Genomic DNA, 16,594 nt, shown 5'->3' with positions numbered 1-16,594 from the left:
CATTATATATCAAATAATAGTAATTTTTATTTTGCACATGTCTTAAAATTATTATTAAAATTTGTAATCATGTATTCTTTAGATCATCCCCATGGCAACTCTGAAAACGGGCACTGCCCAACTGGCCAACATGGTGAACAAAATTTAAGAAGGACATACATAACCATACATATACATTTAATCAATTAACTAATATTAATAAGATCATCCTTATGTAACATGTATCAGTTTCTGATTTTGTGCATCTCATATGGAACTGATTTCTGCATAGCAGTTGTATGGCATTTTAACATACTCTGCTTTTTCACTTCCTACATTTTCTTCAGAAAGTGCAGAATTGTTAATTATTTCTACCCCTTTAGAGACTATATATTTATTGCACTATTTACATATTCTAAGCAAACTGAAGAACCCCAAAGAGTTGGAATTACAGATTAATATTTAAATTTTCAAACTCTTGAGTGTCTAGTGTAAATACCAAACATATTTTTGGTGTTTTATTTTGTAGTTAAGGAAAGTTTCCTTAAATTCTTTGTACTACAATAACTCTACATACTTTTTTCTTGATGTTACGTGAGTTGATGTGTTGAAGGAGAAAGGGCATACATCTAGAATTCTCATAGAACCTAGCTCAGAGGCTGCTATATTTATGCAGTAACTGCAGACATAGGAGCCCAGTGTAACCTATAAATATATAATGCTAAATAGATTTATGCAAGTAAAATTTTGCATTTTGACATTTGTGTATCTCATCATATATGGAAGCTCATCAAAAATAAATTACTTTACTGATAAAAAAGTATGAAGATGAATACACAGAATGTCTTGTTACTGCATGCAAAATTTGTACATGTTGTTACTTGCATAGTCTAGATGGTGCAATCATATAAAGAAATGTGCAGAAAGAGTATAATTAGTAAAAAAAATGATGGAGGCTTCTTATTTTACAGAAAAAGATTCTGATATTCTCTACATTATAACAGCTACTGAAAAGTAGTGTAAAAGGTGGTTGGAAAAGTTGTCACAAGCCATACAATGAATGTGTAAGTGTATGAATGACAGTTCTATTGCTTTTCTATATTTAAAATAACTAATATATTTACCTTTAGTTTAGACATTTTATTCAGTATTAATGAAATAGCTCATATATTGTTCTTACAACATATAAATATTTTCTGAATGACTGCCAACTTTTATAGGACTGATGCTCTGAAAGCACTACTCTGACAAATGTAATTAACAAATTGTATACTTTGTTTACTAGGTGGCATATAACTGTACTGATTTATTGCAGATTAGCTTGACCATAGTTTGCATGCTTGCAGATTATCCATATGTAAAACTGGACAGTTTACTGCACATATATACCCACTGTGCTATACCTAGACATCATCCTAAATATTTCTTAAGGGGTTGCTATATTTTATTGCCAATCGCCAATACAGAAGCCCCAAACATTGTATAAAGGTCTGTAGTGCATGGAGCACCATGGTTACGCTCCAGTATTCGTTAAAAGATGAGAACTACTCTAGAGCGAGACATGATCTTAACAACACCTAGAAAGATGCTTAACAATTGTTAGGCACCATTCTAAGCACTGTTAAGATCGGGTTTCATGTGAGGTACTAAGTACTGAAATGCCAGCCAACAAACAACAGTAGCAGAAGCAGAAATAACTTTGGTTCTGTCTGCTGTGTATGCCTCTCAAATGTATTGGAGTTCATCTTGTATTTTTGCCGTGTCTCTTGTGAACTTGTTTGGTTTTCTCATAAGTCATTGAGGACTACAGTTAGTCAAAAATGCCATAAACAGAGTTTTACAGTTCTTATTGTTTAGAAATACATACTGATGCAAAACATGTCTTTCTATTAACCTTTTAAGTGAACTAGAGCAATATTTAAAAACTCTCCCTGGTTTTGATCTTTTGTCTCACCCACAAATGGGAAACAAGCTAATATGTGTGCTGCTACTGTCTATTTGACAGAATTATTATAGAGGCTCTGATAATAACCTTTAATTATGTGCACTTGAAAATGGACAGTGATTAACTTTGTTTTATTGTGGATGGGGAGTCTGTTCTACAGCAGCTGCAGCATCCTCTGCAAAATATACCTGTCCCCCAAAACCATTCTGTGGGTGCTGCAGGAGAGGTTTAGATCCCTAGACTTGAGTATTTCTAATGCCATTTGACTTCCCGATGTGCAGTAAATCCATCAGTATTGGGTCAGACGATTCCTTGTATGCCAGGCATAGGTCACTTCTTAGCAGTCTGTAGAACACTGACTGTAGTGACAGGGCTTTGAGTCAGTTCATGTAGAACATGTTGTTTAGGCATTGCATCCTTTTAGTACGGTACCTCTGTGGGTATTCCAGTTGTTGCATGTGTTTGGACCGATACATGCCAAAGGGGGCATTATATTCAATGAATGGATATTAATGTTAATTAAGAAAGCTGGAGTGATTGTAGAATTGTATTAGCATAAGTACTAGTCATGTAACCAATTATCAAATTATCTAATTAATCAATTCTGAAGTTTCTAATTCTCAGTTTACTAATTATTTAATCGATTGACCAGTATTAGTAATACTAACCTGCATACCTACATCAGGTTTTCAGAATGTAATTCCTGTACTGGTCCTTTCCCACCACACAATGTGGTGCTGTTTAACATGCAGTATTTCTTCAGTTGCATCTTACAGCAGGTTTTATAGATTTGTAAGTTATTTCTCTTTAAGTAAACAAACAAAAAATATATCTTTAAATTAGTGTAGATGCATTTTGTAGAAAACTGAAGTAAGAACCTCAGGGAATCAGTAATAAGCTATAAGACAAACTGTCAGATTATAATGGTTGTGTTGCAAAAAGATGATGTTTTGTATTTCATTTTCTTCCTAAAGACTAAATCCTCCAATTTTCGTAGAGGTGAAAATGACGTCTTATAACTTCATGCACAACGAAGTATGAAAATAAAAAGAGCATAATATACTACATCCAAGCAACTCACAATTTCTGTTAGTATGGAGTTCACTACATCTGAGTGCTAATTGCAGCTGTAGAAGCCGCAGACACCTGCAGTGATATGTAATTAATTAGATAATGGAAATAAAGTGCCGTAGTTTACTATTAAGCCTATAAATTGCACTACTGTCGATATAACATAGTGACTTCAGTTCTAAAGATATCCTTGAATTGTTTATGCAGACTGTCACAACAGGATTTCTGCTGTCATTTAAAATAGTCAGCCACTATTAACATTTGCTTAAATTCCTTGGAATTTCCTAAATGATTTATTTATTGCTCTGGCATACTTGTACCCACTGTCCGCCAGTCATCAGACCCCTCAAAAAAAAAGAACCTTCCCATAACACTACCATTTTTGTAACAAATTCGGAAGCTAGTATTATGGGGGCAGTTTAATGTAAAGATTGGGAAAGGAAATTTTCCTTTTTCAATGTTTCACTCTTTTGAAGTTTAAGTAATTCAGCATTATATATGTTCGATCTTATTTTTGTGTCTTCATTATGTTGACATTAGCTAGCTTCAAGCATACATAATTACATTTTTATATATGCACAAACACGTATGTGTATATTTATATATGCATGCACACATACACACAGACACACACACACATCCATCCATCTATCCTCAGCCCCTTTTCTCATTTTGCACTTTTTTTGAAAAAAAAAATCAAGATTGTTTCCCCTGTGCTGAAAAAAAAAAAAAAAAAAAAAAAAAAAAAAAAAAAAAATATATATATATATATATGTATGTATATAGGGTTACATTGGAATGTCCAACAGCACAAAGAAAATCTGCAGGAAGACGAGCAGAATTCTGTACAGCTTGCAGCATTTTATTTACAGGTCTAAACAACGCTATTTACATTTTTTTTTCATTTGCTTCTCAGTGTGTTGCTTCTATATTCTCTGATTGTTAGGAGTATGGCTGCTGAATCAGATGCACAAAATAGTAAACCATTCATACATTCAGTTCTGCTACATAAATGGCTGGGAAACCCAGCTTCTTTTTAGTTTATTCTGAAAGGGTAGCAGCTGCATTTTAGCCCCATGTGCAAGCATGCACAGTACTGGCATTCTTGCACACAGCATAGTCATTTGATGTGTCATCTGGTTTTGTGAAGATATGTAGCACATTTGCTGTGGTCCTGATGGAAAGCTTACCATGTCACTGACTTATATTACTAACTGCTGCAAGCATATTGTCATGTCAGCTTACATATGTGCACACACACACACACACACACACACACACACACACACACACACACACACACGCGCGCACAGTTTACTGGTTATATCTCGTATCTGCTCTGTAATGTGAGATGTTGCCTAATATGAGATAGTCTGTTCACTTATTTGGGCATAATTTTCACTTGTAGATGCAACTTTCTGACTTCCTCAAAGTGTATCAGCTCCTCTAGGCTTACCAACTTTATTAAAAGAATTGGTTTGCATTGAAACAGTATGAAGAACACCTTGGCAAAAGCTCTGTGTGAGCATAGCATAGGAGTAATATTTCTTGTCTTAGAAGATAGCATTGTATAACTAAAACTATTGTATAAATGCAGCTCTCTCACATACCCCTGTATCCCTCTTTTATCCTTCCTTATCTCGTCATTTCATCCCTTTTAATTACTGCTTCTCATTCATCCTACTTCCCTCTTCTCTCTCACACTTCTCTTGTTTACTCCCCTTTCCCCCTGCATGCCTCTGTCACCTCTTCCCTGTCTTCTCCTCATAGTATCCTTTCTTGCAAATATTCTCTCATGCCTCTTCTAATGCCTTTGTACCTCTCTATGGAGTAATATGCTGCTATACCAGCAGCATAAGCCATCTCAGTCATTATGGCTGTATTTTATCAGTAAAGCTCTGCTAATCATAGTCCCATTTTTCCATCCATGTTTTGACTTTAACTCCTTCTTGAACTAAATGTTGTAGCATATTCTTGCATCTGTGAATATGTGTGTTGTGTGTATGTTTATATATATATATATATATATATATATATATATATCTGTATATATATATATATATATATATATATATATGTGTGTGTGTGTGTATGTATATAGATATATATGTACACACACACACACACACACACACACACACACACACACACACACATATAGGTCTACTTTGGAAGTTTTGAAACATCAAACGGTTTAAGTGGAGATTGCCGTACAGCACGGAATGAGAAATTTCCTATTCTCTTCATTGTAGTACAATCTCAGAGTTGGTATATTTACTTAGCAGGGAGGTATGGGGGAGCACAGGGGGGTTTGCCAACCTACATAAACAAATTGTTTTTAATTTTTTTTATTGAAGTTTTGAACTTTCAAAACTTCAATGTTATGGTCTCGACCATATAAAGTTCGATGTTCTGAAAATTCGAGCTTCCAAAGTAGATCCATGTATATTTTTAGCATATTGTTGTATCCATCAATATGTTTTGTTCATTTCTTATATGATCCTGGTCACCTGGGCTGTGCTGCAAATTTATTGAGATCAGTGTACTGCCCCGAAACAAATATAAGTAAATGTTTTACTGAAAATAGTAACTGTACAGGTAAGCTTTAAAACATGCTCGAAGATAAATCTTACATTAAAAAAAAGTATTATTTAATAATTCTGCACTATCTGAAAGATCGCTGGTAGTTACAGTAATGTCTTTTTTTCTCCCTTTTTTGATAACACAGATGCCAAGAGAACTTTAAAGCATTCTGAAAAGCGAAGAGAGAAATGGGAACAAAGACAGAAAAGGCAACGGATAAAACAGCGCTCTATCAGTAAAGAGAAATGGGTGGAAACACTTGTTGTGGCAGACACTAAAATGGTTGAGTACCATGGATCTGAAAACATAGAAAATTACGTGCTTACAGTAATGAATATGGTAAGTGATTTATCCCCATTTATCATTTTGTCTTAATCCATGCCTCCACTCCTTGTCTTCTTTCCTTTAAACTAAGGTAACTGAATTAGTACATAGGGATACATTTGTTTTTGAGGGAATTCAGACAAGGAGACATGTAAACAAATGAAAACTAACTAATGAAGTCATGACAATGGCTACACATCCTGTAGAACAGGCAAGTAAGGATAGTCAGAAAGATGGGCATTACTGGGGAACACCAGAGTATCAGCGATGTTCTGAGACCTGATTTTACAGGCAGAAGTTCTTATCGTCACTAGAAGGTCTTGTATTCATCATTAACACCTGTGGGACACTGTGTTTAGAAAGAGGGCAACCTGTTATTAATTTACGTTTAGAATGGTAACCATTTGAATTGTCTGGACCCACATGAGCTAGTCCTAAAATACAGAGACTGAATAACTGAAAAATGGACTGCATATACCAACACCAGCATGGCCATTTCTTGGAAATATCCCATTTTCTCCAAGGTATGGCTATCTTGGAGTTGGCCACCCACATCGGGACTTGCCCCCACCAGCAAAAAACAAGTTTAGGTCTTTTGTTTTTCAGTCCATTGGTATCACGAGTGCTGACTTTTCAATAGGGAGGCATTTATAATTCCCTTTTTTATTTTGTTGTTAAATAATTTCATCACTTGTCATGCAATTTAGTTTGGAGTCCCAAAACAGAAGTTGTTTAGGGACCTAGGTATGAAAATGTTAGGGTGAGCATGTTGTCCATTTAGAATAGATAAAAAAAAAATCACTCTGAATTTTATAGCGTCAGCAAAATAAAATATTATAGTTTAGATAAAAGGGAGTATTTACAGTTAATATAATGTGTAATATATAAATTGAGTTTTAGCAGAAACATAGATTCAAGGTTGCATATATTGCATCTGTGGAATATTTATTATTATTAACCATATTGACTTCTAATATATTATGTGGAGGTCCTCAACAAAAACATACCCAAACAAAGGAGACCTTTGAGGCAAAAACCTCCGAGGCAAAAACACACACAATCTCCACAGCCCTCCACACCACATACCACACATAGTTTACACAACCGTGCCTCACAACCGCTAAGGCTTTGCCATAAACCCAGCATATTAGTCATAAGTGACTCCACTGTGAGACACACAGATGTGCCTCTCACCAGGCTGGATAAGGAGAAAATCACGGGTAGTTGTCTGTCAGGGACCAGAATCTGCCATATCACACATGCACTCAAGTCTCTCAACAGCAGTTACTGTTATTACTCTGTCATAGTCCATGTTGGTGTGAATGATGTGAGACGTACCTCCCTGGACGGTATGAAGAGAGACATGATTGAACTCACTGAATATATGTCCCAGGCAGGTATGTCCCTAGCCTTAAGCAACATTCTACCATCACCCAGAATGATGCCTGAATACAAACAGAAAATGATTGACTTAAACAATTGGCTTAGTTTCTGGTGTCATTCCAGGGGGATCCATTACCTGACAGCCTGGGAAGATATGATTGACAGACTACAATGCTTTGCCAGAGATGGCCTGCATCTGTCTCACCCGGGCTTCAGGATTATGGCAAATTCTCTTGCCTCCCCTATAGTGCCTTTTTTAGGAAAAGTGATGAGGTTAAAACTACCAACATAAAAATTTCAACAAAACACAAATTAACGGTCATGCTTCTAAACGCTAGGAGCGTAAACATGAAACTGAACTCATTGCAAGCATTCTTAACCTTGGGAAATGCTGACATATGTGCAGTCACAAAAACCTGGGTCAAAGCTGCAGGGAGCAACCCAGCCTTACCTGGTTACTCATCTTATCATACATTCAGACCCCAAATTATGGGTAGTAAAGCCAAAGGAGATGGAGTTTCAGTATATATTAAAGACATACACACCTCCAGGTTGGTCAAACAGTATGATGCACAGGAGACAATCCAGGTGCAGTTAACTATTGACAAGACCCCTATATAAATCATAGCTAGCTACTGGCCCCCAAATCTGACCCAAGATGCCCAAACTGCCTATCTAGACCTCTTTGAATATATCAAGATTCAACCCTTTACCCTGATCCTGGGTAACTTTAACTACCCAATCATAGACTAGAAGAACTACTGATGCCAGAACACAAATGCCCAGAGATTTCTCAATTTTGTCAATGCAAATGCTTTGGAACAGCTAGTCAATACCCCCACAAGAGGTGATAATATCTTAGACTTGGTATTAACCAACATGAGTAACCACTGCAGCATCCCTGCAGTATCATCCTCCCTTGTAAGATCTGAACATAAAGCAGTCACATTCAAAGACCCCATCTCCCCGACCCCCCCTCAAGGTAGGGTAAATCAAAAAAACTTGTCCAAAGTTGATTACAGCCTCCTGAGGGATGGTATAAACAGCTTCACAGCCCCTCCCCCTCTCTATGAACTGGCACCAGTATCCAAAACTATACCAAATTACTATACAAGCATTTATATAGATACATGGAGTCAGGAATACCTGACAGGACTAAATCATCCTCCGCAAGGAAGAGTAAACCTGTCTGGTGGACATCTGCAATACACTCTATAACAAAAGAAAAAAATTGCTGTCCAGGACCAAGAAGTCGCAGGTGCCCAATTGGAAGCAATCTCTCCTTAACCTAAACAAGCAAATAAGAGCACTAGTGAAATCCTCCAAAGAAAACTTCGAGTCCAGATTTGCCACATCTGCTAGAGACGATCATAAGGCCTTCTTCACATATGACTGTAATCTCAAAGGTAGCACCCAGATCTGTTCAGAACTGGTGGTCAAGGACACCACATATACAAATGCAGTAGATATACCAAACTTGCTGGCTGACAGATTCAGCGAAAATTTCACCCCTCTGTCCCCCCCATCAGTAAATCAGGACATTCCGAGTACCTGCCCCCTTCCCCTTATATCAAGGGATCAAGTCATCACTGCTCACTCAAAGGCAAAAAATACAGCCTCTATGGGACCTGATAACATCCCAGGCTGCATCCTACATGAACTCAGGCAGGAACTTGCAGCACCATTAGGCACCCTATTCAGCCAAAGCCTGAGTACCAATTTTGTCCCAGCTGAGTGGAGGACAGCCACTGTCATCCCTTTACACAAAGATGGAGTGTCCACTGATCTTGGAAATTATAGACCCATCAGCCTAACTAGCCTGATCTGCAAGGCCATGGAATGGATTATCATGGATTATCATGGACCTCATTAACAAGGACATTGGAAACCTCCAAACACTCGATCCCACACAGTTTGGCTTCATCAAGGGGAGGTCATGTCTGCTAAATTTGGTCGACTGTTTTGAGATGGTCACCAAAGCCATGGATGAAGGGAAGACAGTGCACACCACCTACCTTGACCTGGCCAAAGCCTTCGACACTGTTCCCCACTCGGTTATAATAGATAAACTGTCAACTAGGCATCAATCCATATATTACCAAATGGGTAGACAACTGGCTCACTGATAGAACCCACCTAGTCAAAATAGGGGAAGTAACCATAAGCAGTAGACCCGTATCGAGTGGCATACCCCAGGGTTTGGTCTTGGGGCCTCTTTTATTTGGGATATATTTTTCTGAGGTACAGGCCAAAACCAGTGGGCTATGGCTGACCATGTTTGCAGATGTCTGCAAGTTGGGAGCTGTCATCAATTCCCCTAGTGACGTGGACATCCTCCAAGAGGGTCTCACCCAAACAAATGACTGGTGCCAGAAACATGGCCTCAAGACGAATGCAAAAAAATGCATCATTATCCCCTTTGGGGAGAGAGATGTCCCCACAAATTATCACATTAATAAAAACAAGCATGCAGTCAGTCGTGAGGGATTTGGGCACCCAGACTGATAGCAGCATGACTTTTGACCACCATGTTGCTTCCATTGTACAGAAAGCTTTCTACATGGCCTACCTCATAAGTAAAGGTATCTCATTAAGGGACAAGGAGGTCATAACATCCCTGTATTCTTCCCTTATAAGGCCCATTATTGAGAACAATGCCCCATTCAGCATGTACCTCGCAAAGCACATGCAGCAACTGGAGAGATCACAGAGGTTCCTCACCAGGAGAATCCAGGGCCTCAAAAATCTGCGATACACAGATAGGCTAAAATCCCTATTCCTCTACTCTGTTTCATTCAGACTCCTAAGAGGTGACCTCTGTCTGCCATACAAGGTGATCTTGGACCCCGCCTTGATGAGACTGCTGCATATCTGCAAGTCAAGCTCCACTCGATGTGACCCCAACCTGATCTGTGACATTAATAAGACTTGCTGGTGAGACAGATCTGTGTCCCAGAGACTTCCTCATCTATGGAATAGACTCCCTCTCCAAGTCAAGCAGAGTATCTCTTTATCACTTTTTACGCACAATCTGGATACTGGATGGGAAATAGAAACTACATCCCTGGGATTCCACCCATATCCCTGCTGGACAGGGGCATCGGGTGCTGATTTGTCTATGCATGGGCTAAACTCTTGACTAGGCTTATAAGAGCCTCAGGGCCAATAGCCTAGTAACTTCCTATGACCCTATGTGCTTGCTTATTTGTATACACTAGCAGAAAAAGCATGCAAGATTGCATTAAGAATCAGCTATGTTTCATTAACTGTCACAACCCTAGAGTAGTATCTTACCCTGAGAATCAATTGTTTTGGATTACAAAAATAGAAAATGCAGAACATGAAGATGCTTGTACATTGCTTATTTGAATGCCCATAATATACTGCTTCAGATTTCAAGCTATTACTCTAGTATAAACTGTATGCTAAAAGAGTAATATAGAGTAATGGCATTAGGCACTGTTAAATATCGCCTTTTTCTGTTTCTATTTTCTAATAACAGTGATGATATATACTATCCCCAAAATGTTAATATATATATTTTTAATAAAATTGAAGCTGGTACTATTTAGATGAATTGACTGATATCACTTTTGCACTATTCCAAACAAGTGGGTTATCACCACTGATGTCTGGTGGGGGTACCATAGCATAACCTTCCAGACATCGTAAGTCTGGCGTGTGACCTCTGCACATAAGTATAGTGGTATGTAGGTGGATGTATGTGCATAATTCCTCAGACTGTATTGCCACCACCCTGAGTACAGGTTGTATATCCATCAGACTGATCGTCATTTGGTTGCTGGTACCATAGCTTTTTTTAAAGATGGATAAGTGCTCCATTGTGGAACCTTCTTTTGCTTTTCTAAATTATTGTGTTATATGTGTATTATATGTCATCCTGGAGGGGTAAGTGTGAGTGCGGTAGGCAAATCCCATACAAAAATATGCATACTTACTGTCTCTTTTGCCTAGGTGTGGACTACAATTAGAGAGCCTCTTCCATCTGCCATTCCTCTGTGCCAAAGATTTTGAGATCCCTTCTGGCTTCACGCAATACTTTCTTGGAGTCCCAGTGTCTGAAGTGTTTGGCCCACTCAAAGCTGGTGGATTCCATTTCCCCAGATGTACCTCCATCACTCAAGAAAAAAAAAAAAACTCAAAAGACCCAGACCAGATACTCAATCTACTTTTTCTGATTCCAACCCGTCTACTAAGGTTTCAGAATCTGTAGTGCATCTGACTCCACCTCCTTTTCCCTCTGTGGAGACTCTGCTAGAGGCTGGCATTGAATGGCCTTGCAGCTGAGGAAACTGCTTCCATAGAGAAATATGAATCATGGATCATAGTCTTAGAGAGTCTGGAAGTCATCCCTGAGATTCTAGTTAGGGAACAGATCCCTAGAAAGTTAACAGAGATGCATCAGGGATCCCCAGAAAGTTAATAGAAGTGCATCAGGGGTATGAACTACCCTGCTTGATGTAGGTGGATATCATACCAAAAAAAAAAGAAACAACAAAAGACTAAGCACGTCTCTTTTCCTCTCCCATCTGGGAAGAGGGAATGGATGGACTTTTCTCAATGCCTTCTCGAGGTAATTATGGCTCTGAAACTGCCTTCATTTTCTGCCTACCCTCCTCCTAACACACCCCAAAATATTACTGTGGCTTCATCTTCTTTTGAAGAGGAAGATGCCTCTGACTCTGAACATTTTCTGCAACCTCTTCTCAAATACACTCCCTTAGACAAAACCTTCTGATGATGAAGACTCAGTTTCCCCAACTGTCCTGTTGAAGAAGCTTCATTTGGAGTAACAGTTATAAACACAATGAAACATTTTGAGTAGGGGTCTAGAGAGATTACAGAAGTCCAGAAAAGATTTTAAAATCTCCTGGAAATGGACACTCCAGCCCTTTCACTTATCCCTCTGTTTCTGGAGGCTTTCTTGGATACTTTTCAGACTTCCTCAGCTACTCTTGATTTGTAGCCTCATTCCTCTAAAAGACATTTTGTATAAAGTTCCTGATGACCTTACGTTCTTGTGAAAGAATCCTGTGGCAGAGCCCTCTGCAGTATTTCTCTCTTCTATTAAGCCTTCTAAACTTCTTAACTCAACTGTGGTTAATAGTTCCTTCTAAGCTTCTTCCCAACACCACTGCCATTCCTTCAGACAAAAACAATAGGGCTATGGATTTGTGGGGAAAAAAGTTTATACTATTTCTACTCTTGTATTCAATGATATTAATTATCAAACCTAGATGACAAAGTACCTGTTATCCAGACTCCACTCATTAACCAAGGTAATAGTGGAGTCACAGGGGCCAGATTCCAAACAACAAATGTCCCTACTTAATCAAGCTGCTCAGGTAACCAGGCACAGTATTAAATGTAGCTATGGGTACTGTAGAGACCTCTTTTAGAGCAGCTGCTACATTTTCAGGTATGCGTGGCTGCACAATAAACCCATGACAGAAGATGTCAAAGTCAAACTCATTGATTCTTTTTTAGATAATGACCTTTTGTGTGGTCCACAAGCTGCCAAACTTATTTAAAGTCCTACAAGAGCAAGGCAAGTCAATGAAAGACTGCATGCAGATTCTGTTAAACTCTGTGCCTAGATACCAGAGGAATTACCCAGCCAAGCCCCTTTTGATAGAAGGTACTCCAGACCCATTCAAAAACACAAGATACCCAGAAGGAGATTCCCAGAGAAAGTATGGAGCGATCCCACTTTGTGAGGCCTCCCTTTTGGAAAGAAATCTGCGTGACTATCTACAGATTAGTGTCTACTAACACCTCAGTACTGCCCTGACCCTCTACAAAAGCCTTATTTAATCAGTCTGAAACTGGGTAAAGAACACCACAGAGCACTAGGTGATTTCCATTATATCAAATGGTTATGCCATGACTAGGAAAGAACTTCCACCTCTACATGGCATACCCCCTCATAACCAAGTCCATCTTCTACCATCCGTACTCAAAGAATTGTGGGCACAAGGCACTATAGAACCAGTGCCCATAGGATTCATAGGAGGTTTTCTTTAGTCCAGATGCTTCCTAGTTCCAAAAAAAGAAGGCAGTGAAGACCCATATTGGATCCCTCTCTGCTAAACACCTTCTTTAATGTGCCAGCCTTCAAAATAATCTCAGGTATAATTAGTATCCCTGGATCTAAAGGAAGTCTCCCTCCATATACCAATCCACCTGTCATTATGGAAATTCATCAGGTTCTGTACTGGCTTATCTCACTTTCCGTTTATTGCTTTGCTTTTGGGGTTTTCACAAACTGTCTAGCAGAACCAGTAATATCATTCTGCCAAACTCAGGTAATTCATATTTTACCCTACTTGGATGATATGCTAATCAAGGCTATTTCACCACTGATTTTGCTGCAACATCTGCAGTTCACCCTCAACTCCTGGTGCAGATGGGATTCACTGTCAGTTACAAAAGTCCTCTCTCCAGCCATCCTGGACCTAGTATTTCTGGGCTGCAGACTGGACACCAGAGAGATGCAGGCTCATTTGTCTCAGTGTCAGAGAAATCCAAAGAGCTCTGAAATCCATGGCTGCTACTATACTAATGCTATCTCAAGTCAGATTGCATATGAAGAAAATTCAGCAGTACCTGAAAGCAGTCAGGTGCTAACATTCTCATCATCTAAACAATGTGATTCCCCTTCATACCTTGTCTGAAGAAGGAGCTCTCATGGTGGGTGAATCATGTGAAACTCAAACCAGTCCTACTTCAGGAGCTGTACACTGATGCATCAAAGGTTTGGGGGTGGGGGAGCCTGGGAATTCACCCACAGAGTCCAGAGTAGATGGCAGCCAAAATTCCAAAGGGAGCACATCAACCTAAAAGAGATGTGGGCACTCATCTAGGCTCTTCTGGTCTTCTCACATATTTGGAAGCAAGGACCTCTTTAACTATTCGCAGAATACATCACATAGACAACATGACAATCATGTGGTACATAATCAAGGAGGCACTAGATCATACAAACTGTGCAAATTAGCACAGAGCGTCTGAGACATAGGCACCCAGAAAAGTATGTACCTACTCACTATACATCCGATCAAGAGATTATGTGTTGGTAGACAAATTAAGCAGGTCCTTGGAAGACCCTTAAGAACAGACCGTGAACAGACAAGTCTTCCTGAACATCCTTTTTACCACTGGGGATACCTTGTATAGTATAGATCTGTTGGCCTCAAAGAGCAACAACCAACACACCCTCTTTTGCACCAAGAACCCTTGCACCTTTGCTTGGAGAACAAATGCTTTCTCTTTTCAGTGCACATAGAAGTTTCTTTATGCCTCCCCCCACTATCTCTTGTTCCAAGAGTTCTACTAAAGATCTAAAAGTCATCCCTTTTTTGCCAAGACAGCACTGGTTTCCTCTTCTTTTTCATCTAGCCAAGGACAAACACTGCAAGTTGCCACACAACATGGACTTCATCACTCATGAGTAAGGATCCCTACTACATCCCAACCTGTCATTCCTAAACCTAAGCTTGTGGATGATAGGGTTCTGATTCCTTTCAGGCACTTGTTTTCAGAAGATGTAATTAAGGTTCTCCAAGGACCAAGGACACCCATCACTTCAAAATCCTACACAGCAAACTGGAATCGATTTTCTTTCTGGTGCCACAGGAATATGATGATGATGAAAAGACACCCTTTCTTAGTGATAAAGACACGAAGTAGACATTAACTGCCCACAAAACTTATTGACAATGTAATATCAACCTGGTTACAGCAGATTCCAGCTCAGATACAGCATTATGAATAGATGTGGTCATGTCTATGATATCTTCGTAGACAGTGAAGTGAAACTCCATTTAAAAGGTTGAAGGTAACAAGTCCAAATCAGCAGCAAATCCTGAAGAATCACTTACAAAGGCACTATGCTTAATATGAGAGCCTTTTACTACAATAGAGCCATGTCTTGCCCTCACAGCCTGATGTAGAAGAAAAAGTGTTATGGTTTCCTATGCAGGCTGGACCCCAGTTTAAACTTGATCTGATTAAAGGTGACATTTTCTGCTTTGTTTCATATAGCATCCCTGTCTCCTGAGCTCTGAAGGTGCTTGAATGCCCCAGCATTATTGAACATGAACTGATAAGGGATGTACACTTACTGGGGGGAATTGGTTAGTGATAAAGTAGCAACCTGATTCCAGGCTTTCAGCTTAAAATAATTATTAAATAAAATACGACCAGCCACAGATTCCAAAGCAAATTTATTGCACAATAAAGCACAAGAATATCTCTGTCTGACGTCTCGGCTAAAAAAGTCTTCAAGGAGTAAAGAAACATCATAAAAAAACTTGCTTTCCTGGAAATATTCAGATGAGTTGATTCTGTTGGGAATCTGAAACATTTCATAACCTGATGTGTAGCAGAAGTATTCTACCCTGGGCGCTGAGTAACAGAAAGACTTGGTGGTATGACATTTGCTATATGATGGCAAGTTCTCTTTAATAAATGCCAGCTTAATGCCTGTCAGATCAGATACTATGCCATACTTCTGTTTTTTTTTTCCTTAGGGAAGGTCACAGGGCCATAGAGAAGGTTTTGAGAACACAGTCCTTACCTGTCTGTGGACAGTAGAAGACTGTCTCCCTGTACTATAGTGTACTACAACAATTTCATCCTAGTATGACAGTTTTGACCAAAATCTGTCCAAACTTCTTACAGGGTATCTCTGTATTACCTTGACTGCCCCTTGCAATGTCATCTAAGGATTCATAGTCATCTGTTGTTATAGAAAACAGATATAAGGAAGTATCTGCCATGAGTAAAACTTATTCCAGATGTTAAAAATTGTAAACTGCAAAATAAGAAATTGTAATATCAATAGTCAGTAAACACTAGAACACAGAGCTGATATAATGCCTTTTACTGGTTTGACATAAGTTTTATATCACAATCTACTTGAGCTTTCAAACTGCATCAACTCTTCATCAGGCATTACATTTGCTAATGCTAGACAATACTTTGATATCCACTTGTAGTTAGGAAGTGAACAGTGAATACATAATTTCTATCAAGTTGACTAAAAGGGATATTAAAATTAGCAGCGTGAGAAACAGCAGTCTATAAATACAGCTTGGATCCTTAGACAAGATGCAAATAGGGAATTTTCTGCATGTGTATGTGCTTATACCTGAAAATGTAGATGCCAGGGTTCATGGCATACCATGGAAAAAATAAAAGTTTTTCCAGAACAATGCACCAAAATTAGCATTATTAAGGAATAAAACAGCATTTGTTGTAGTGTTTTGTCCTTATCTAATATCATCC

The 16,594-nt window shown here is 38.8% G+C and overlaps 1 protein-coding gene across 1 annotated transcript in view; it reads left to right on the top strand.

Annotated features, from left to right (window-relative positions):
* LOC122806893 (A disintegrin and metalloproteinase with thrombospondin motifs 7-like) overlaps positions 1–16,594 on the top strand; it is a 2,879,604-nt gene that overhangs the window by 522,783 nt on the left and 2,340,227 nt on the right. Inside the window, exon 4 of the mRNA XM_044077696.1 lies at positions 5,724–5,917. Coding sequence (XP_043933631.1) covers positions 5,724–5,917 — 194 coding nt within the window. The remainder of the gene's footprint in view (positions 1–5,723; positions 5,918–16,594) is intronic.

This window comes from Protopterus annectens, chromosome 7.part0 (genome assembly GCF_019279795.1).
Source record: "Protopterus annectens isolate FY-2018-M chromosome 7.part0, PAN1.0, whole genome shotgun sequence".
NCBI lineage: Eukaryota > Metazoa > Chordata > Ceratodontiformes > Protopteridae > Protopterus > Protopterus annectens.
The sequence above is the reverse complement of the archived record's forward strand: the minus strand, read 5'-3'. Positions and strand labels throughout refer to the sequence as shown.